General features: G+C 42.9%; 1 protein-coding gene and 1 non-coding gene across 2 annotated transcripts in view; one reads left to right on the top strand and one right to left on the bottom strand.

Annotated features, from left to right (window-relative positions):
• The first annotated feature begins 8,848 nt into the window (after positions 1–8,848).
• The window catches only part of TM9SF4 (transmembrane 9 superfamily member 4), a 52,082-nt gene continuing 37,827 nt past the window's right edge, over positions 8,849–23,103 (top strand). The window contains exon 1 of the mRNA XM_045807086.2: positions 8,849–8,986. Coding sequence (XP_045663042.1) covers positions 8,972–8,986 — 15 coding nt within the window. The 5' untranslated portion in view covers positions 8,849–8,971. The remainder of the gene's footprint in view (positions 8,987–23,103) is intronic.
• Positions 16,930–17,034, bottom strand: LOC123800934 (U6 spliceosomal RNA). The gene has a single exon (XR_006782066.2). It is a non-coding gene; the product is annotated as a U6 spliceosomal RNA (small nuclear RNA).

Genomic DNA, 23,103 nt, shown 5'->3' with positions numbered 1-23,103 from the left:
GTTGCCCAAAGAGCCGAGGGTCCATTTCTGGGCTCTCTATTCTGTTCCATTGGTCTATGTGTCTGTTTTTGTGCCAGTACCATGCTGTCTTTGTGATCACAGCTTTGTAGTATAGCTCGAAATCCGGCATTGTGATGCCCCCAGCTTTGTTTTTCCTTTTCAACAGTTCCTTGGAGATTCGCAAGGCTCCCACGGTTTCTAACTGCCCCCAAATAGTCACTGGCTGTGTTAGTTTCCTATGGCCCCTATAACAAATGACCACAAACTTGGTGGCTTAAAACACAAACCCATTGTCATACAGTTCTGGAAGTCAGATGTCTGAAACGGGTTTGGCAAGGCTACGTGCCTTTTGGAGCCTCTAGGGAAGAGTTCATTTCCTTGGCTTTTCCGGCTTCTAGAGGCTGACATGTCCCCAGACTCATGCTTCTCTTACACTCATCACTCCAAATTGCTTGTCATCAAAGCTCCTTCTCTGACTCGGTCTCCTGCCTCCCTCTTTCTCTTGTAGGGACACCTGTTGGTATGTTGGGCCCACCTGGATAATCCAGACTAACTTTTCCATTTCAAGATCGTTAATCACATCTGCAGAGCCCTTTTGCCATGTAAGGCAACACATTCACAGGTTCCAGGGATTAGGACAGTGACATCTTGTGTGTGGACAAGGGACATTATTCTGCTTATCACACTGGCACGGGAATGCTGGTTGGGTTTTTGTCTCCAAAGAGCTGAATTTGCCAAGATGATATGAACAATTTTTCATGATTGGGGTCCTGACTTTCCTGACAACCCACACTGATACACAAGCTGATTCGTCTGGGTCTCCCTAGGGCTGCACGGCTGTCCACAGCCTGGGCATTTCCCATGGCCAAGCAGCCATCATGGTTGTTGAGATGGTATCCACCATTGTAGGAATACCAGGGTCTGGAGATGTGGTTCCTGAGAGGTATCTGGTAGGCTGCATGGGAAGCTGTCAGTGGAGGGGAGGGAGATGTGGGAAGGAAGCAGAGAAGACAAGGAGGCAGTAGGCCCTTCCTGCATGTTGTTTCAGTTGAAAGCATTAGCTTTTGTTGTAGGGAGAATGATGGGAAGAGGCGGACAGTGAGATGGGGAACCAATGACACCTTTCTATATTATTGCATCTCCTGAAGGATTTACATCACAGCACATTTCCGGGTCCCCTGGAACCCTATATGGAATTGGTTCTGCACCCCTGAGTAGCACAGAGGAACTGGGGATAAGCAGGGAAAATGAAGCTAGCAGTGTTTCAACTTACCTAGTTAGTAACTGAATTTCTCTCCTGCTTTCTCGTTTGGTATATGACTTTGGGTATCCGAAAGCAGAGCTCAGACTCCGTTAGTAGCAATCTGCACTCATGATTTGTGGTACATTGTACTGCCGTTCAGGAATCTACAGGAGGGAGCCTATTGCTACATAGACAAGACCAGGGGTCCATGCCCGTCCTCCTGCTCTGTCGGTTTACACTGTCTATACTGTGATTCATCCCTCTGGTCACAGGGAAGACAGATTGAAACATGGGGACAGATATGACACCCAAGCACATTCCAGGAAGGAAAATATTGATAAATTAGACTCCATTAAAATGAAAAACTCAGCTCTGAGAAAGACACTGTCAAGAAAACGGGGACATCTTGGGGCGCCTGGGTGGTGCAGTCGTTAAGCGTCTGCCTTCGGCTCAGGGCGTGATCCCGGGGTCCTGGGATCGAGCCCCACATCAGGCTCCTCTGCTGGGAGCCTGCTTCTTCCTCTCCCACTCCCCCTGCTTGTATTCCCTCTCTCGCTGGCTGTCTCTCTCTGTCAAATAAATAAAATCTTAAAAAAAAAAAAAAGAAAATGGGGACATCTGGATGGCTCAGTTGGTTAAGTGTCTGCCTTCAGCTCAGTCACGATCCCGGGGTCCTGGGATCGAGCCCCATATCGGGCTCCCTGATGAGCATGAGGGAGCCTGCTTCTCCCTCTGCCTGCTGCTCCCCCTGCTTGTCTCTCTCTCTCTCTCAAATAAATAAATAAAATATTTTTTTTAAAAAAGAAAATGAAAAGACAAGCTCCAATCTGGGAGGAAATATTTGCAAAACACTTATCTAATAAAAGACCAATATCCAAAATATACAAAGAACCCTTAAAAGCCAACAATTGGAAAACAAACAACCCAATAAAGAAATGGCCAAAGACCTGAAATAGACACCTTATGAAAGAAGACATGCAGAAGGCAAATAAGCTTATGAAAAGATGCTCAACATCTTATGTCATTAGAGAAATACAAATTAAAACAACAATGAGATACCACTGCACACTACTTAGAATGGCCAAAATCCAAACACTGACAACACCAAAGGCTGGCAAGAACAGGGAGCAACAGGAACTCTCATTCGTTGCTGGCAGGAATGCAAAATGTTGCAGCCATTTTGGAAGACATTTGACAGTTTCTTACAAAACTAAACATATTCCTGGGGCACCTAGGTGGCTCAGTCAGTTAAGTGTCTATCTTTGGCTCAGGTTATGATCCTGAGGTCCTGGGATTGAGGCCTGAGTCGGGCTCCCTGCTCTGTGGGGGGCCTGCTTCTCCCTCTCTCTCTGCCTGCTGCTCCCTTGTTTGTGCTCTGTTCCTCTGTCAGATTAAATAAATTAAATCTTAAAAAAAAACTAAACATATTCTTACCATACAGTCCAGTAATTGCACTCCTTGATATTTACTGAAGCAATTTGAAAACTTTTGTCCATGTAAAAACCTACACACTAATGTTTGTAGTAGCTTTATTTATAATTGTCAAAATTTGGAAGCAACAGAGATGTCCTTCAACAGGTGAATGGATAAACAAACAGTGGTATATCCATGTAATGGAATAGAGTTCAGTGATCAAAAGAAATGAGGTATCAAGGCATGGAAGAAACTTACACGCACATAGCTGAGTGACAGAAGCCAATCTGAAAAGGTTCCATACTATATGATGCTAACTCTAGGACATTTTGGGAAAGACAAAATTACAGAGATCCTAAGATCAATGGTTTCCAGGGGTTTGGCAGAGAGGGAGGGATGAATAGAATGGAACATAGGGGATTTTTAGGATAGTGAAGCTGTTCTGTATGATGCTCTTAATGATAGGTACATCTGTCAAAACTCAATGTACAACAGAAAGAGTGAATCCTAATGTAAACTGTGGACCTAGGTTAATAGGCTCATCAACTGTAACATGGGTAGCACACTAAGGCAACGTGTTAATAATAGAGGAAACTGGGGGCTGGATGAGAGGGTATTTGTGCTTTCTACTCATTTTTCTGTAAACCTAAAACTGCTCTAAAAAAATAAAGTCTGTTCAATAAAAAGGCAAACAAAAACATGGAGATAAATTTAGTGCCACCAATTCTTTGGGAAAACTGCATGCACCGCTCCTCTGGAAGGCGTCAAAGGAAGGCATAGATAAGGTGCCCCATTCTAAGATGTCAATGACTTGCTGTAATCTAGTGTCTAGCTGTGGCTTTGAGTTTAAACACAGGGAAAGTACTTGTTTCATTCCCCCCCCCCCCGTGAGTTGAAATAAAACTGCCTCCTTATTCCCTGACCTGGGCCCTCAGTTTTGTCAAGTGTCTGTCCTCATCACCGTATATTCTGATGTAAGGCTATATCAGTTTGCATTCCATTTGCATCTCTTGCCTTTTGGAAGTTGTCAATGACTGCTAGTTGTCGCCATATCCATGATCCCCCTTCTTCCAGAGAAGTAGCGTTTTTATCAGGGGGCAGATGCCTGCCCAGAATGAAGGCTGCACTTCCCACTCTCTCTTGCAGCTAAGTGTGGCCAGGTGATTGAGTTCTGATGAATGGGTTGTAAGTGGAAGCGTGCTATAGCACCTTTCGGTACCCTTCCTTAAAAGACAACTGATGTGGACTCTTTGCCACTTATTTTTCATCTCTTCCTCTATCTTGCTGCCTAGAACGTGCATGTGAAGGCTGGAGCTCTAGCTACCATCTTGGACCCTGAGGAACATGAATTAACTCAAAGGATGGCAAAGCTGGATGGGGCCTAGATCTCGGAAAATATTTTAAGCACAGCCACCAGAGCAACTAGGAGGATCCTCCAGACTTTTACCTCAGAGGGTGTGGCATGCACTGTCAGTAACCCTTGAAGCGGGCTAGGGCTAGACGTTTAGCTGCCATTATCTGCACCACTGTATGCCTGAGGGCTCTTTTCTTAAAGTTGCAGAAAGCCTCAGCTGCCAGGGTTCCTAGAAGGCCCAAAGGGCTGAAGAATTTAGCCGCTCTGGGATAAATCCTCAACTAATGACTTTTGGGAGTTGGTGTATAAATACCCCAGCTCCCTTGCTCCCTTGGTGCTGTAACTGTGAGATGTATTTTGGGTTGTTTCCCAGAGTTTCCCCATAGGATTATGCTTCAGTTACTCACAGAGGTAAGTTGCTTGACAACATACCTTCTCCAAGTATAGTTCTGACATGCCTGTGGGTTGATAGTTTCATTTATATTCATGAATAAAATGAAAATGAAATAATGAAGATGTACATTGGAACTTCACTCAGTCAATGACATGAGCAACTTCTTTGCCAACTCAGGTAAGAGCTTCAGATACTGTCACATTTTTGTGCTGATCACACTGTAACAGCTACAGATACAGCACACTTAACGCTTTACCTGCACTATTGCCTTATGGTTTAGCACGTGAAGTCTAGACCAGGTTTTGGCAAACGAGGGCAGACTACGTTTTATTGGAACACAGCGACACCCGTTATTTGTTGTCTGTAGTGGCTTTCGTACTGCAAAGCAGGGTTGAGAATTATGACACGATCACACAGTCTACAAAGTCTAATGTATTTACTACCTGGCCCTTTACAGAAAATGTTTGCTAGCAAAACAAAAATTCGAGCCCTGATTTGTAGCATTTGCTAATTTAGGGGGGTATAAATATTCCCACTCTTGCCAATTTCAAGCTACCAACCAGAACTGCATTATGACTTTCATGGGCCTTAGGCACTTTTGCCTTTGTAGGACCCATCCTCTTTATAATATATATTATATTTTATATTTATAAATATAAAAAAGAATATTTTAAGTTCTATATATTTAATATACATAAATATTTATTTAAACATTAAATATCTAGTCGATAACTGCATCGATAGAAAGATGAATATACCAATAGGACATATGAAAACTTTCCCTTTGACCCCAAAATTCGTATTTTCCTTCTGATTTTAAAAGAAATTAATTTCTTCTCATGGCCTCTGAAAGTGGAGTGGGCCTTGTGAACTGTGCCTACTGAATTAATGGGTAAGTTGGCTCTGCTACCAATTCAAAGCTACTGAACTCAGAACTGGGGAAAGATGGGCACTAGCCCACCATTTCATAGTATTTCTATTGTACAGATAAAATAGATATGAATAACCTCAAGAGCATAGGTAGTAGTAAAATATAGTAAAGTGATTAAGAAGTGGAGTTTTGCATATTTCATATTTTTGGTTTTAATATTATTTATTTAATTTAAAATTTACATAACTTAATTTTCAATAATGCCTACGGCCAACAATTGGCTTACAAAATTCCCAAAAATTTAACTATTGGCTCTTGCAAGCAGTATAAGCCAGCTCCTGCACGGCATTGCCTTCTGGTGTCCCTTCACCTCCCAAGTAAACTACTCTGGCTTGAATCCTTTCTCAGAGTTGGCTGCTGGGGGAAACCAAGTGAAGACAGAGGAAAGTAAGCTTCCAACTTGTTAAGCCACTGTTATTTTGGGGTGTGTGGGAGGGTTCTTCCTTACTGCTGGATCGTTTCCCAACTGATAGAGTGAGGCTTGAGATTAATTTATAATGCAAACATTGGAAAAAAAATTTTTTTGAGCACGTACTTAATATGGACACAGTTGGTAACAACATAAATCCAGCCCAGGTCTTCATGGGAGATAGAGAATAACAAATGACCAAATTATATCTATATCTATATGCGGGCCAGGGAACACCTCTCTGAGGAGGTGACAGTTGAGCTGAGACCCAAACATGAGAAGGAGCTAACCACACAAAACGTTGAGAGAAGAATATTCCAGATAGAAGGAACTGCACGTGCAAAGGTCTTGAGGTGCAGATGAGCAAGGCCAGTTCCAGGAATATCTGTGTGGCTGGAGCCCGGTGAGTGAGGGGAAGAACGGTAGGAGACGAGCCCGGTCATGCAGGGCCTTGCAGGCCATGGTGAGGACTTGAGATTTTATGTTGTCACAATGGCTGTTAAATGGAGAACCAAGATTAGAGGTGACAGGAGCAGCAAGCAGGAGGAGGCCACATAGAAAGCTGCCACAGAGGCCTCATGGGGTGTGAAGCAAGGATGGCACAGTGGATTGTTACAAAATGACCTTCAAGAAATCATGCCCCCCTGAATTCATGCCCATGTGTGGTCCCCTCCCACTCTGACCTCTGGACTGACCTTGTGACTTGTTTTGGCCAACAGAGTGTGGCAGAACTGATGCTATAGGAGTTCTGAAGCTTAGGCCTTAGGAGGCCTTGCAGCTTTCTCTCACCGCCATGGACCTGAGACTATAATGTGAAGGAGCCTTCACTACCCTCCCTGGGGATGAGAGAGAGGCCCTGCTGACAGCCAGCAGCAAACACCCAGCTGTCCGCTGAAAGTGCATGAGAGATCACAGGTGAGCCTATCAGAATGGCCCAGACTGCTAACCCACAGAGTTAAGAGGATTAATAAATTGTTGTTTTGAGCCACTGAGTTTTAGGGTGGTGGGTTATTTAGCAATAAACAACTGAAACCAGTGTGAAAAAACACAGATTAGTTCATCCTACCCTTCTCGTTGGAGACACCTAAGGATCAGATTTGCTCCCCCTAAGCCCAGCTCTACCTTCCCATTCTCCTTGGAGAAGCATTTTTCCAGGTACCTGGAACTGCATGCCTGGTAAATTTTATGTGTTGATTTTACCGCAATTAAAAAAAAAAGTTTTCAAGAAGAAACTTGAATATGTCATGGAGCTGGTGGGTGGTGGAGATGGGAACTGAACACTGACAGTCTAGTTTTAGGATTCTAGTGTATGTTACCAAAAGAGATTGAGATATGAAAGCCCTCTGGGGAAATGGAAAGTACAAGGAGGGGGAAAATGGAAAATACTGAGGAATAATATGCCATTCATGGAGATTTGCTCCTTATCAGTCATTCCTCTTCAGGCATCCAGAAATGGTGGGAAACACCCAGGATTCAAGCACCAGGAGAACTGGTTGCAAGTTTGGAATCTATGGCTTACCAGCTTTGAGACTCCAGGAAGATTCCTCCTAGTCTCTTAATCTTTCCTCGCCCTTGGGGATGATATCTTTCTGCTCTTCTCCAGGATGGTTGTGTGAGTCACAAGAGTTAATGGATGTGTGTTTCAATTACCCACTGCACATGAGAAACCACTCCAAAATCTTAGACAACTGGGCTCCGCTGGGCAGTTTTTCTCTTCCACATGGTGTTGATGAGGGTATGCATGTGGCTGCATTCAGCCGGCAGTTCAGCTGGGGATGAAATGTCCAAGATGACTTCATTCACATGTGTCGTGCTCCGCTGGAGTTTCTAGAATATCTTGAGGAGTTGGGTGGGCCTCCCTCTCTCTCCATGTGGCTCCCTAGCAGGGTAGCCAGACAGTGGAAGACAGTGGAAGCCAAAGCCACCAAGCCTCTTAAGGCTTAGACCAGAACCAGCAGAGTCATTTATACCACATTCTTTGGTCAAAGCAAGTGACAGGACCAGCCAGATCCAAAGAGAAGAGAAATAGAATCTACCTCCTGATGGAAGAAACAGCATGCTCAGGCAAAGACAGGAGGATTTGTTGGCAGCCATCTTTGTGGACAATCCACTACCCAGCACCACGGTGGGGATCAGAGTTCAGCTGTCCTCCTGCCAAGAGGTAGGATTAGATAAGAGAGTCTTATGAATGGTGTTAGGATAATGCTAAGGGCTGTGGCACACAGCAAATGCTCAGTAAGTGCTGATTATTTTTAATCATTATTATTCTTTTAACAACTTTTTGAGACAGTCACTGGTAGTGCTGGTACTGTATCCACTTTACAGTAATACATGGAATAAATGAACTTTCTGGCCTCTCCCAATTTTAACACTGTGACTCTTTGAGACCCTTTCCAGATATTGGAAGTTGAGGCTTAGGAAGATTGAGTGACTTACTTCGGTCACAGTCTTAGCTAACCAGACCATGGTGAGGTCCACATTCAAAGATGTCTTCCTCTACTAAATACACTGCTTTTCATTCATTCCTTTAATAAGTAGTGTATTGTATTGGGCACTTGCCATCTACCCGAAGAAGTATACATAAGTATATAATGACAATTATTTATTGTATACATACTACGTAACATTATGTCATTGAATCCTCATCATAAATTTATTATAATCCCGAACCTATTTTGGCAATAAGGTGGAGTAAGGTTAAATAAAAGACAGGATCCTACCCTCATAGTGATTACAATCTATTAGAGAGGATATAAAGTAGTCAAACAAATAATTATATATTTAATTACAAATTATTCCCGGAGTTGGGCGGTTTTTGAAGTCCTGGTACCAATTCCACTCATCCAATCAAGGCCTCAGGTAACCCTGGCAACGGATCTCCTGCCAATAGTAAAGATGGCGTCCAGAGTACAGGCGCGTTACGCACACCCCCATTACCCACAATACAGTGGGGGGGAAAGAGAAGGAGGAGGACGAAGAGGAGGAGGAGGAGTAGCAGTTTCTGCCAGGACTTAATATGGCTCCCATAGTTACACCATCCGCTCGTCACCTCATCAGCGACCTCACCGCTCAGACCGGGCTGCAGATCAGGAGCGAAGTCTTCTCGCCCCTCCGCTGACCACGACTACAGAAGAGTTTGAAGTCAGGCAGCACCCAACGGAGTTAAACTCCGTAACCAGGGAAACACCACTTCCGCTGACGTCATTACGGCGACACGTGGATCCAAGATGGCGACGGTGATGGTGAGTGAAGGAGACTCCGGGAGCCAGAGCTGGAGCTGGGCCCTCCGGGGGATCCCAGGACCTTCCAGCTCCCCATGCCTGGCCCGAGCCACCTCCGGGACCCCTAGCTCAGGCTTGAGGGACGTACCTGACTGGGCTTGTCCCGCCCAAACTCCCCCTACCCGACCCTGGCCCCGCACTCAGGCTTGTCAAGGCCCGGAGTTTTGGGGGAGGCACTCGGTCGGAGGAAAGGTCTCGGACTGTCTCCGCCGGTTCCTATTGCTGCTTTGGTCTCCGCCTCCTGTGACCCCCTTTTTCTAATTTTCACTTCCCAGCCCCGATCCCTCCGAAGAGTCCCCTATTATTCCCACCCTCGCTCCTCCTCCTTACGTCCAGACTTTGCTCTCCGCCTTCCGCCTCCCCTCTGTCCTGACCAGTCCGCGAATGCGACCTCACCTCTGACCAGCCTCCCAGCCCAAGCCCCGTCTCAGATTCTTTCCAGAGGCCTGTCCTCATTTCCATCTTCGACAAGTGTCCCCACCGCGCACAGGTCTTGACTGCCGCCACCCCGGAGCATGACCTTACACCCCTCTCCTCCATTTTCTGTCTCCAGACCCTTCCTAAACATTTATCGGGTCTTCTCTGAATCAACTGTCTGCCTCTCTCCTTGAAAGCTTTTATCCTATTGGTTCTCAAACTTCACTGCGCATAAGACTCTCGGGGTGTGTGGGGGAGGCATGTTAAAAATGCAGTTTCCTGAGCCCCACTCCCAAAGTTCTAATTCCAGAGGTCTAGGTGATGCCCAGGAATCTGCACTTTTATAAGCACTCCAGTGATTATGATGCAGGTGATCTGTGAACTATGTTTTGAAAAACACTCTAGTAGCCTTGTCTGGCTGCCTGCCCCTTGGGTGCCCCTGTAGGGGCACGCAACTCTTTAGGGAAAAAGTTCATTAGAATGGATCTCGTTAGGATGAAGGCTGTGTGTGGATAAGGGTGCAGGTGAAAGAGCTGTGCCTGGAAAGTGGATCAGAACTTACTGGCTCCTATACAGAACCCTGGAAACAGAACTATGAAGGAGTGGCCTTTCTTCCAGAATTTCAGCTCACATTCTGCTTGTCAAGAGACCAGAACCAGAATTGAAGTCACTTCGTCCAGAGTGATTTTCTAGGTCTTCCTGTATATTGCTTCCTCAGCAGATAATTTTATCCTAGGAGTGAATGCAAAGGAGAACACAGAAAAAAAGGAGGTGACATTTGACTTTAGCAAAGGCAGATTCTTGTTTAAATTCTTTGGTGTTGGCTTTCTCCAAACAAGGGCGGGTTATTGGCCAACAATGAGTTTCCCTCCTTCTGTTAACCAACAAGATAACATCCTTTTTGTTTAATGAGGGATTCCTTATTTAGAACCTGACGTCAGGTAAAAGATTTCCCAGCCTTGCCTGATTTCTGTGGTCTCAGATTTCAATTAAACTATGAGTGATATGTCGAAACCAAATTTTTTCTGGACCACATTCAGAACAAGAATGGTATAAGAATGTGACGGGGGGAGGAGTCACACCCTCCCTTGCCATAACAAAGAAGGACGATAAAGTGGCATTTATAGCATTGCACTGGGTAATTCCTCCTCCTTTCAGAGGCTTTTAAGAGGTAGTAAGTTAGTAATACGTGTTTCTAGGACATGTTGACTTAATCAACAAATATACAACTGCGTGCTCTGTGCCAAGACCTAGGAGTGTAGTTGTGAAGTAGAGGGTTAAGATGCCCAGTGTTGTGGAGCTTTTCTAGTCTGAGGAGACAGGCAGTGAACAAGGAAACAAGTAGATAAACAAGATAACGGCACATCGTGGTACATGCTGTGAAGACAGCAAGGCGAAGTGGTAGTGACTGGGGGCAATGGGGTGACACAACTACTTCGGATTACGTGGTCAGAGAAGTCTTTTCAGAGGTGACCTGAGTTGAGACCTGACTGACAAGAAGGAACCGGCAAGGCAAAGAGTGTTCCTAGCAGAGGAAATCACAAGTGTAAAGGACCCATGTGGGAAAGAGTGTGGTATATTTGAGGAACACAGAAGGCTGGAGGGGCTGAAGCATGGTGAGGGGTGGGGGCGGGAGGGATTGATACAAGATGGAACTGGAGAGAGGCAGGAGCGGCTGTGTTTCTAAAAGCACGCCTGTGATTGCCCTGGATTGCAGTCTACAGTTGCAGTCTATGGGCTGCATTTTGAAATAGACTGTTCTATTAGGGTGTTTCCCCTTCCCACCCCTCCAGAACATGACATTAGGGGAGCCGGCTTGCTTTCAGCCTGCAGAAAACCATGAAAGGGAGTTGGGATTTTATTATAAGCTCAGTGGAAAGCACAGTGATTCAGTGTATGTCGTGTTGCTTGGGAGTATTGTCCTGTGCTTTCATGGTGGATACAGAAACTGATTTTAAGGAACTGAGGATGTAATGTATACAGTGAGCCACAGAGGCCAGTTTAAAGAGTGCACGTGGGAAACTTTATGTTTGATGCAATAGTGAAAATGCATGGAAGTGAATTTATTACAGAGGGGTTTGTGTAACAGGCAAAGTGGGGTCACAGATAGACTTGAGTTTGGCCTATGTCAAGCACTTTATTACACGGAAGTCAGAACAGTCCCCACACCCTTGTATACATTAACTGTTTCACAACCAGTGGGGATGGTGGGGTGTGGACCTGCTTTGGGGTATATGAGTTTCTGTAGCAATTCATACAACCCAAGAACTAAGCTAGTGGATGCAGTGACCCGTGGGAACAGGCTGGGTTTTTGGAAAGTTAGGGGGCGCCTGGGTGGCTCCGTCGGTTAAGCGGCTGCCTTCAGCTCAGGTCATGATCCCAGGGTCTGGAGCCCTGGGTTGGGCTCTCCGCTCAGTGGGGATCCTACTTCTCCCTCTGGCTGCTGCTCCCCCTGGCTCATTCTCTCTCTCTCAAATAAATAAAATCTTTAAAAAAGAAAAAGGGTTATAGATACAAGTTTCTAGAGATATTTTATGGGCTTTTCCCTCCCTTGCTTTTCTTAGTCATTGGCTCTTCTTCCCAGGGCTTGGGCTGCTACCTCTCAGGTGTGTTAGCACAGTGGGTGTTTCCTAAACTTGCAGGACGAGACTTCTCCCACCATAGCAAGAGATTTAGCTGACATCTGCAGAAGTTCTCTCTAGTTTTTCTGCTTCCCTCCTACTGTGGATTTAGGTAACTTTATAAAGTTACAGGATACCGAGTTGATCCATCTGGGTCTTAGCTGAGAGGCAGGCTCATATCTCATTCTTTATGGAAATACTGAGTTTATGGCATATGCTCTGGGGAATATTATTTTGGTGAAACTTGGAAAGTGTCCTCCGAGTACGTTTGTAGGCATCACAGGAGTCTGGAAACCTGCATTTGGAGAATAAAACTGTGTGCTTCTCTCACATCTATCATTGTCCATACTGTCCAGGTTTTCTCTTTTTCCTTTACTGGATATAATTCATATACCCTAAAATTTATCCTTTTGAAATAGACAGTATAGTGGTTTTTCATATATTCACAAAGTTGTGCAACCTTCACCACCATTTACTTCTAGAACATTTCATCACCCAAAAAGAAACCCATTAGCAGTCACTTCCCACTCCCCACTCTCCTCAGTCCCTGGCAATCACTAGTCTACTTTGTGTCTATATAAGAATTGCCTATTCTGGACATTTCATATAACTGCAGTCATAGAATATGTGGTGTTTTGTATCTGGGTTTGTTGTTTTTTTTAAGACAAAATAATGTTTTCAAAGTTCGTGTTACAGCAGGTGTTGGGACTTCTTTCCTTTTTGTGGCTGCATAGTATTCCACTGTGTGGATACACCACATTTTGTTTAGCCTTTCTTCTGTTGATGGACATTGGGATTTTTTTTTCTACTTTTTGGCTGTTGTGAATGTTACTGTGAACATTTATGTGTACATATGTGTTTCTGTGGGAACACATATTTTCAGTTTTCTGCTCTCTAGGAGTAGAATTGCTAGGTCAGTTGACAGTGGTCTGGGGTTATTTGGGTTTGATCCAGTCTGGAGGCAGGGGAATGGACTGAATGACCACAAGGTTCATTTGAGCAGATGGAGGCAGTGCTAGGCAACCCCCGCAGCCCCGGTCAGAAGCACAGGCACTGTTTCTCGTGGCGAAGTCTGGATGGCAGACGCCTGGAACAGGAGGCAGGAGGCCTGCACTCTGCCACCGGTCCCATGAGCGGGAAGTTGCCATCTTGTCTGGGCCCCTCGTGTGGACTGGAATCAGCCCATGGAGGGTGGAGTCCTGGAGCGGGAGGCCGCAGTCTAGGGCTTAGTCCGAGCACTGACACTGATCCACCGTGTGACCTGGGGTGAATCACTTTGGCATTTTTTGGTCTGTAGCCACGTATGACATATATGAAATGAAGGTTTGGACTTGATGGTTTCAAAATTTCAGGTTGAAACTTCTGCAGTTTAAAATACTCGAATTTAAGTTTGTTTGTTTTCCATGCTCCTAGTTTCTGTAGTCTTTCCAAGCTGCTGTCTATTGGTTGTGCTGTCTCTTTGATCTCTCCAGTTGCCCTACCTGGCATGAATTGGAGCCGCTGTGTCCTTGGAGCTAAGGTGCCAACACCAGGCCCTGGGTCAGATGTTTTTCTCCGAGCAGTCCCTTTAAAGGCGTGCCTTCATCCTCTCAGGAAGTTCAGAGGAGGCTGAGACAACATTAAGTTGCCTCTTGGTTTCTCTTTTACAACTTGGACAAAAGTTCCCCTTTGATCTTGGCATTAAAGAAGCGGGTCGCAGAATGTTGGAGAAGGTCGAGTTTTGATCTCTGGGCACTGGCAGGAAGGTGGGAAGGACCCACGATGAGCAGGGCCATCTGGCCACAGACGAATGATAGCCACCTACCACCCCCAACCTGCTTTGATCCCTGAACCATTTGCTGACACTAGTGTTTCCCAAATGGGGCACTGTTGGGAACACCCAGGGCTTCTCAGTTCCATCTCAGTCCTCTTCATTGCTTCCTTCTCTGCCTTCCTAACATGATTTCTCACCTATGCCTGAACATTAAACTGACAGGCCTCCCACTGTCTGAAATCCCCAGGTTTTGTGTTCAGAGGATATGCTGGGTGCTACTAGCAGTTCTTAAAAAACAAAATCAAAACACAAGTTGGAACTGAATTCTTAAGCCAGTTTAGAAGGGCCTTTGGGTGCCCTGGAAAGTCACTTACCGTCTCTGAGCCTCAGTTTCTCCTCATGGTACACCAGATGCTGTAAGTTTGGCAGTCCATGGACCACATGTTCACGTGGACTGGATTTGGGGTAGTTTGGTTTAGTTTGGTTTGGTTTGCTTTTGACTGGCACCAGACTTACAAGTTTTTGAGTTGGTCGCCAACATTTAATTGGGAGATTTCACATTTAAAAGCTTCTAGGTTTTCATTATGTTTTGAGAATTTGGGCCCAGATTCCCTATCAGGGGCATTCCCCACATAGGACCCAGTTCATCACTTCCTTCTCGGTGCCCTCCTGTATCACTCTGATTGGTTTCACCGTGTGGGTCACGTGCATGGTCCCACTAAGTGTTTGAATTTGCTATAAGATAGTCTCTCTATAAAGTGTTTCCTGCTCTCACATTCTAATTCAAAAGCTGTTAAAGGTGTGTGGTAATCCCCTATGTGACCTGATTTCAAGGGGAAAAAAATTCTGCTCACACAGTACATTTCAGTTGATAAACCATATGCCCATCCAATATTCCATGTGATCCTTATGAAAGCCCATTTTACAGATGAAGAAACTAAGGCTTGGTCTAAGGACCTGGGCTAGAATTTGACACTGTGATTGATTTCATAACTTTGGACAAACTATTTTTTTTAAGCCACAGTTAACCATTCTAAAAATCTTTGTGCATGTGTGGTAAAAAAATATATATATATCAAAAAGTATCATTTTAAGTTTTTGAAGCATACAGTCCGGTGGCATGAATTACATTCACATAGTTGTGCAACCGTCACCACGATCCATCTTCAGAACTTTTTATTATCCCATACTGAATCAGCTTCCTTACTTTTAAAATGAGGGGTGACACTGTCCTCAAAGGATTATTGTGATTATTAAATAAAATATGAGATGAGAGCGCCCGGCACAAAGAGAGCTCTCTGTAATTTTTCTATTCCAAAGTTTGAAGTCTTGCAGAGGTGAACCATTTAAGCCTGTTGCTTCAACTAAGTGAGCGTTCTTTTATAAATGCCCAAAGGGGAGAGGGAAGGTCAGTGCAGTGCTTGTGTTTTATTTCTGCCCTTTTTGGCCTCAAGGTTTAGGTCTGGTTGTCTGTTGCTTGCTTGGTGAGGGTAGTTACTAATTTCACTTGGACTTCCACAGCTGCCTGCGGGTTTTTCCCTACTCCAGAGAACAGCTTGGAGTCTTTCTGTGTATCTCTGCTCAACGGCAACTCTGTATCTCTGGGCTCTGAAATAAAGGCTACATTTTCAGAGCCTCCTGTGGCTAATTTGGTTCTTTTTTTTTTTTTTTTCTTTTTTCCTCTGTGAGTTCTTTAGCTCCGTGGCGGCTGCTTGGTAAGTGGTCCTGAGCTGTCATTAGCCATCTTGCATGTGTGTTTGAGTTCTTGGGGAGCTTTAACTGATTGTGATTGGATAATTGATTTCAGCTAACTGTTGGCAAACTGTGCCCCACAGCCTTTTTCTTTCTTTCTTTTTTCCCTTTTTTTCTTAATCTGGGGAGTAGTTACTACATGATCTTAAAATGGTAACTCTATCTTTGAGAGGGAAATACAAGAATCTAGCTTACTGTTCAGGAATGTGCTGCTTTTGCGGCAGGAAATGTATGGACTAGGAACCAGGAACCAGAAAGGCTGTTCAGACAGGCCAGACTCAATCGCTAGGTGATGCTATTTATGGGAAAGAAGACTGCAAGGCAGGGGGCTCCAGAAGAGAAAAGGTGAACTTCTGGCCACAGAGAAATGTGAGTGAATGAACTAATTTTTAGTTCGCAGGAGGAAACTTTTTTTTTTTTGAAGTTCATTGTTCGTACCTTTCAAACTGGGTAGAGCAAATTTTAGGAGGTGAGGGGGTACTTTCGAGTCCTAGCAGTTCTTCATCAGGTCCTTGGGAGAGTTTTTTCTACATGCCCAGCCCCCCAAGAATAAAATAGATAGGGAGGGCAAGACCTTGATTCTTGGGTCTCTTGAGCTTTATAACTTTCCAGATCACCCATATCTACAGTGATGTGTTAGATTACAGCATGAAGAGCTTCTAGATTGCTGTCACCTTGCTTCTTGACACGCTGCTTTTGCTGTCTCGTGACTTGGAAACCAAGTGAAGCAAAATAATGTTGAATGGGCTAGTTCACAGGTTAGGACTCCTACTCCTTTCTTGGCTCTGAACAGGCATTTGCTAAATACTTAGTTGGCTTTTTCAGACTGAACTTCACATGGAAGTTCCTATGATGATCAATTGAAAATTAAAGGAAGATACAAAGGACTTTCCCAAGAAGCAGGTATTTTGCTACTCCCCAGCTTCCTTACAGAAACAAACTACAGGTCATACATTCTCTATCAGGCTGCCTGGGCTGCAGAAGTAATGAAGTGAAAGAGTCACAAGAGGTTTGAATGGTAACCAGTACAAGGGTCTTATCTGGGGCCCATGAACTTCTAGGACCTTGATCCTCCTGGAATCATACATCAGATTGTGTTTGGAGTGTTTTTTCTGGGAACAGGGTCTGTAACCTTTTTTTTTTTTTTTAATTGAAGTATAGTTGACACACCATGTTGTATTAGTTTCAGGCACACGACATAGTGATTCAACAACTTGATTCAGCAACTCTAAACCTATGCTTACTACAGTGTAACTACCATACAACATTGTTACAGTATCCTTGACTGTATTCCATGTGTCCTACCTTAGGTCTGGTGATTTACAAGATTCTCAGAGGGGTCTACAATACTCTCCCTACGGTTAAGAACTGACCTGGTCTGGTTACTCACATGTCTTTCCCTGGGGGCTATGCGAATCTTCTCTGTATCGTTCCAGTTTTGGTGTATGTGCTGCCGGAACGAGCACTGGTTATTCACATATCTGTTGCCAGAATCCCCTCTGGATTGTTCTTACCTTATAGCTCCCATTTTCTGTACATTTTCAGGGGAATTTGCCCAAGTATTTTCAGAGGCAGCCCATTTCCTTCTCCTTCTTAAAATATAAATTTTTATTTTGAATATGGGTGATCCATGTACATGGAAAAAAGTTAAGATAAAAAAGCTATAAAAGAAAAGAAAGTCACCCAGCTACTCCCAGTCCATTCATCAAAGGTATCAAGTCTTTGATTAAAATTTTTTTTCCCAGAACATTTTTGTACACATAAAAATGTCTGTTTAAAAAAATACTTTTTAGGGGCGCCTGGGTGGCACAGCGGTTAAGCGTCTGCCTTCGGCTCAGGGCGTGATCCCGGCGTTATGGGATCGAGCCCCACATCAGGCTCCTCTGCTATGAGCCTGCCTCTTCCTCTCCCACTCCCCCTGCTTGTGTTCCCTCTCTCGCTGGCTGTCTCTATCTCTGTCAAATAAATAAATAAATAAAATCTTTAAAAAAATCTGTATATTAAAAAAAATACTTTTTATTATAAAAAATGTTCAACATCTACAGAAGTAGAAGAAATAGTATAAGGAACCCCCATAACCTATCACCCAGATTCAACAATTACCATTGTTTTGCCAGACTTGTTTCAACTGTGGCAAGTCCTCCCTTGAGCTGGTTTTTTTTCTTCTTCAGGTTTATAAAGATGTCACTTAACACCATAAAATGACTGATTTTAAGTGTATAGTTCAATGAATATAGTTCATTTACTTTATGAACTGAATATTATGAATAATATAGTTCATTTATCATTCAAATGACTTATTTTAAGTGTGTAGTTCAGTGAATATAGTTCATTCAATTTTAGTGAATGTATAGACTTGTGCTCATCACAATGACACAAAATTTAGACCATTTCTGTCATCCCAGCAGGTTCCCTTTCAGCCAAGGGGTTGACACTTGGAGTCAGTCCCTGTTCCCACACCAGCCAACCGCTGATCTCTCTGTCTCTAGATTTGCCTTTCTTGGGCATTTCACATAAGTGTTATCATAGACCATATCGACTTTTGCATCTGGCTTCATTAACTTGGCATAACGTTTATGGGGTTCGTCAGTGCTGTAACAGGAATTGGTAGTTCACTTCTTTTTATTGCTGAATACTATTCCATTGCATGACTGTACTGCATTTTGTTTCTCCCTTCACCAGTTGATGGGTGTTTGGATTGTTTCCAGCTTTGGACTTTTGTGATCAAAGCTATTAGGAACATTCATGTACAAGTCTTTGTATGGAAAACTATTTCCTCTTCTCTGGGGTAAATGCCTAGGATGGGAATTGCCAGGTAGTATGGTAAGTTTATGTTTCACTTTTTTAAAGATACTGCCAAGCTTTCCCATGGCTTTACCATTTTATATTCCTATCAGTATATGAGGGTTCCAGTTTCTCCATCTTCATCCACGCTTGTTATCGTCTGTGTCTTTGAGGTTAGCCATTCTCGCGGGTGTGTGGTGTGCCTTATTGTGGGTTTGGTTTGCATTTCCTAATGATGAATGATATTGAACGTCATCGCATGTGCTTATTAAGCCAGTTGTATAGATCTTTTGTACAGATCTTTTGTCCATTTTTTAAATTGGGCTGTTTGTTTTATCATTAAGTTGTAAGAATTTTTTTATGTATTCTGGATACAAGTCCTCTATCAGATAGGTGATTTACAAAGATTTTTCCTCTAGCCTGTGGCCTTTCATTTTCTTTTTTTTTAATTTTAAAAAATTGAAGTAGAATTGACATTCAGTATTACTAGTTTCAGTTGTACAACATGATGATGTATTTTATATACATTACAAAATGCATACCATTGCACGTGTAGTTACCCTCTGTCACCATGCAGAGATATTACAATATTACAGTATTTTTGACTGTATTTCTTATGCTGTACTTCACATCCTCATGACTTACTTATTTTATTTTTTTAAGATTTTGTTTATTTATTAGAGAGTGAGAGCACGATCAGGGGGAGAAACAGGCAGAGGGAGAGGGAGAAGTAGGCTCCCCACTGAGCAGAGCGCCCAAAGCAGGCCTTGATCCCAGGACCCTGAGATCATGACCTGAGCCGAAGGCAGGTGCTTAACCAACTGAGCCACCCAGGCACCCCTGGACTTATTTATTTTATATAGCTGGAGATTTGTACCTCTTAATCCCCTTCACCTGTTTTGCCCATCCCCCCATCCCACCTCCTCTGGCAACCATTGATTTGTTCTGTGTATTTATGAGTCTGCTTCTGTTTTGTCTGTTCGTTTGTTTTGTTGTAGATTCTACATATAAATGAAATCATATGATATTTGTCATTGTTTGACTTATTTCACTTAGCATAATACCCTCTAGGTCCATATCTTTCTTTTTTTTTTTTTTTTAAGATTTTATTTATTTATTCGACAGAGATAGAGACAGCCAGCGAGAGAGGGAACACAAGCAGGGGGAGTGGGAGAGGAAGAAGCAGGCTCATAGTGGAGGAGCCTGATGTGGAGCTTGATCCCATAACGCCGGGATTATGCCCTGAGCTGAAGGCAGACGCTTAACCGCTGTGCCACCCAGGCACCCCTCATTTTTTAAATATATCTTTTGAAGTATATAAGTTTTAAATTTTGATGAAATCCATTTTATTAATTTTTAAAATATAGATTATGCTATTGCTGTTGTATCTAAGACATCTTTGCCTCACTCAAGGTCACAAAGATTTTCTTGTAACTGTTCTTCTAGAAGTTTTATAGTTTTTGCTTTTCTATTCAGGTCTAAGATACTTTTTTTTTTTTTTTTAAAGATTTTATTTATTTATTTGACAGAGAGATGGCGAGAGAGGGAACACAAGCAAGGGGAGTGGGAGAGGAAGAAGCAGGCTCAGAGCGGAGGAGCCTGATGCGGGGCTCGATCCCAGAACACCAGGATCACGCCCTGAGCCGAAGGCAGACGCTTAACGACTGAGCCACCCAGGCGCCCCTAAGATACCTTTTGAGTTAATTTTTGTGTATGGTATGAGATTCTTTTTGCATGCGGCTACCCAAGTGTCCAAGAACCGTTTATTGAAGACTGTCCTTTCCCTATTGAATTGCCTTGGCAACTTTTTGAAAATCAATTTACTATAAACATATACATTGATTTCTGAACTTTTAATTCTGTTCCTTTGATCTTTATGCATATCCTTACCACACTATCTTGATTACTGTAGCTTTATAATAAACTTAGGAATATAATAAGCTTAGAATTTGTTTATTTTTAAAAGTTGTTTTGGGGGGGCGCCTGGGCGGCGCAGTCGTTAAGCGTCTGCCTTTGGCTCAGGGCGTGATCCCGGCGTTCTGGGATCGAGCCCCACATCAGGCTCCTCCACTGGGAGCCTGCTTCTTCCTCTCCCACTCCCCCCTGCTTGTGTTCCCTCTCTCACTGGCTGTCTCTCTCTCTGTCAAATAAATAAATAAAATCTTTAAAAAAAATAAAAATAAAATAAAAGTTGTTTTGGATGTTCTGGGTCCTTTGTGTTTCCAAATAATTTTAGGGTTGACTTGCCAGTTTCTACAAAAAAGCCTGCTGGGATTTTGATAGAGATTGCCTTGAATCTGTAGATCAGTTTGGAAACAATTGCCATCCAATCAATATTGAGTCTTCCAATCCATGAAAATGGAATGTCTGTCCAGTTACTTAGAATGTTTTGTAATTTTCAGTATAGAAGTTTTTTAAAAAAATTTATTCCTAAATATTTTATTCTTTTTGAAGATATTATAAATGGAGCTTTTTTTTTTTTAAGATTTTATTTATTTATTTGACAGAGACAGCAAGAGAGGGAACCCAAGCAAGGGGAGTGTGAGAGGGAGAAGCAGGCTTCCCACTGAGCAGGGAGCCCGATGCGGGGCTCGATCCCAGGACCCTGGGATCATGACCTGAGCCAAAGGCAGACACTTAACAGCTGAGCCACCCAGGCGCCCCATAAATGGAGCTATTTTCTTAATTTAATCTTGGGGTTGTTTGTTGCTAGTATGTGGAAATACAGTTAATTTTTATATGTTGATCTTGTAGTTTCTGACCCTACTTTATTAGTTCTAGTACTTGTTTCGGGGGTTCCTTAGGATTTTGTAAATACAAGATATGTGATCTACAAGTAAAAGATCCTTTACTTCTTTTCAATATGGATGCCTTTAATTAATTAATTATTTGCTTCAGTGCACATTATTTGCATTTATGTAGCACAGTGTTGAATAGAAATGACAAGAGTGGACATCTTTGCCTTGTCAGTCATCTTAGGAAGAAGTATTCCAGTCTTTCACCATTAAGTATGATGTTGGCTGTGGGTTTTTCATAGCTGCTCTTTATCTGATTGAGGAAGTTCCTTTCTATTCTTAATTTGTTGGGAGGTTTTACCATGAATATGTGTTCGATTTTGTCAAGTGCTTTTACTTTGTGAAGATTTTGGGGTTTTGTTTTGGGGTTTTGTTTTTTAAGATTTTATTTATTTATTTATTTATTTATTTATTTATTTATTTATTTATTTGACAGAGAGAGTGGGAGAGGGAGAAGCAGGCTCCCCACTGAGCAGGGAGCCCGATGTGGGGCTTGATCCCAGGATCCTGAGATCATGACCTGAGCCGATGGCAGATGCTCAACCAGCTGAGCCATCCAGGCGCCCCAGATTGTGTGGTTTTGTCATTTATTTATATGGGTACATTGGCTCAGATATTGAGCCAACCTTGCATTTTTGGGGTAAACCCCACTTGGTCATGATGTATAAACCTTTTTATATATTGCTGGATATGATTTGCTAATATTTTGTTAAGGATTTTTTCCGTCTGTTTTCATGAGGACTATATGTAAGTTTCCTTTTCTTGTGATGTCTTTGGCTTTGGTACAGGTTTAAAAAAAATTTTTTTTAGATGAGTGAGATTATACTATACACTCACTGCTGTACGTCTTATTTATTTTATAATTTATAACTTATGCTGGGAGTCCTTCAAAAATGATTCTACCTTCCATTTAAGTATGGAGGGCTAAATTGCCCTCCCCAAACACTGTACCAGTTTATCTGTATTTAGTATATTCAAATTTTTTAAAGCCTTATGACTCTAATAGGTAAAAAAATCAGATGCCATTATTTTGATTTGCATTTTTTAAGTTACGAACGATGTTGACCATCTTTTTGTGTTTGGCCTTTTGTGCTTTTTTTTTTTTTTAACTGCCCATTCATATACTTTTGGGTTGTCTTTGATTGGTTTATCAGAGCTTTTGGTATACTGAAGGAATAGTCCTTTGTCTGTGGTGTGTGGTAAATATTTTTACCCAAATTGTGTTTTTCTTTGTCTGTGATGTATATATTTTTAAAATTTTCTTCCTTCTTCCTATGTATCCTTTTTCTTCATAGTTTCTGGGTTTTGTTTCATTCTTAGGAAACTTTCCATGTCAAGATTGTTTAAAAGTATATCTGGGGGCGCCTGGGTGGCGCAGTCGTTAAGTGTCTGCGTTTGGCTCAGGGCGTGATCCCAGCGTTCTGGGATCGAGCCCCACATCAGGCTCCTCCGCTAGGAGGCTGCTTCTTCCTCTCCCACTCCCCCTGCATGTGTTCCCTCTCTCACTGGCTGTCTCTCTCTGTCAAATAAATTTTAAAATATCCCCCCCCCCAAAAAAAGTATATCTGTATTGGGGTGCCTGGGTGGCTCAGTCAGTTAAGCATCCAACTCTTGATTTTCGCTCAGGTCCAGATCTCAGGATTGTGAGATTGAGTCCTGCATCAGGCTCTGCACTGGGTGTAGGGCCTGCTTGAGATTCTCTCTCTCTTTCTCTCTTCCCCTTCTCTAAAAAATAAAATAAAATATTTAAAAGTATATCTATATTTGCTTCTAACACTTCTATTTCAGTTTGTATGTTTAAGTCTTTTCTGTCTTTGGGTAGCCCTGTGTTTTAATATTTAGTAGAATGCAGTCATCATTCAGTGTTGGCTGCCATTGTTATCAGGATCATCGTTCCATGCTCATCATCTTTTAATGAAGCTCACGTGCCTGAAAAGAGCGTACCTGTTCCTCTAC

This window comes from Ursus americanus, chromosome 22 (assembly GCF_024610735.1).
Source record: "Ursus americanus isolate L20-20 chromosome 22, mUrsAme1.1.p, whole genome shotgun sequence".
Classification (NCBI taxonomy): Eukaryota; Metazoa; Chordata; class Mammalia; order Carnivora; family Ursidae; genus Ursus; species Ursus americanus.
The sequence above is the reverse complement of the archived record's forward strand: the minus strand, read 5'-3'. Positions and strand labels throughout refer to the sequence as shown.